Source organism: Otolemur garnettii, unplaced genomic scaffold (assembly GCF_000181295.1).
Source record: "Otolemur garnettii isolate 467f Iridium unplaced genomic scaffold, OtoGar3 scaffold00145, whole genome shotgun sequence".
Taxonomy (NCBI): domain Eukaryota; kingdom Metazoa; phylum Chordata; class Mammalia; order Primates; family Galagidae; genus Otolemur; species Otolemur garnettii.
Window position 1 is genome coordinate 2,557,124 of NW_003852540.1, and position 801 is coordinate 2,557,924.

General features: G+C 48.7%; 1 protein-coding gene across 1 annotated transcript; it reads left to right on the forward strand.

The window, feature by feature from the left end:
• Positions 1-396: 396 nt before the first annotated feature.
• Positions 397-798, forward strand: LOC105886309 (olfactory receptor 3A2-like; the record flags this gene model as incomplete). Its single annotated transcript, XM_012810906.1, has 1 exon — positions 397-798. A coding segment is annotated over exon 1 (402 nt), but the record flags the coding sequence as incomplete, so codon positions are not given.
• Between the last annotated feature and the right edge of the window lie 3 nt (positions 799-801).

An 801-nucleotide genomic window follows, 5' to 3' on the forward strand; every position in this document is an offset into this window, starting at 1 on the left:
TGATGCCAGGGTCTAGTCCATCTTCAAAAGCACTTTTTCTAGGATGAGTTCATGAACTCAACTGGCAGACTTGTATTCTTTATTAACCAGAGTCCTCATGTTGTACATTAGATCTTGAATCTTAATTTATTTTCCAAAGTATTGCAACCCATTCAGGTTGCAGAAGGGAGGGGAAAGGTGGTGGTGGCCTTGGGCATCTCAACCAAGAGCAGGGTAAAAGCACTGAGGTGGTGGAGATTAGTGAGTGAGGTATGGCAGGGTCCTGGGGAAATATTCACCTAAACACTGGGAACTCACCATGGGGCTTTGAGCAAAAATCGCTTAAAATGTTTGTGTTGAGTAAGTGAATGAGAGGACTGATACCTCCCCTGCTGGGACATTTCCTTATAGTAACTCATGGAGCCAGAAGCTGGGACCAACAAAACTGCAGTTGCTGAGTTCATCCTGCTGGGCTTGGTGGAAACACCGGAGCTGTGGCCAGTTGTCTTTGTACTCTTCCTCTTTGCCTACTTGGTCACCGTCGGGGGCAACCTCAGCATCCTGGCTGCCATCATTCATGAGCCCAAACTCCACACTCCCATGTACTTCTTCCTGGGGAACCTGTCGGTGCTAGATATGGGTTGCATCAGTGTCACTGTTCCCTCCATGTTGAGTCGACTGTTGCTCCGAACGCAAGCGATTTCCTACAGTGCATGCCTCGTACAGCTCTTCTTTTTCCATTTGCTTGTTGGGGTGGACTGCTTCCTGTTGACTGCCATGGCCTATGACAGATTCCTGGCCATCTGTCGGCCCCTCACCTAT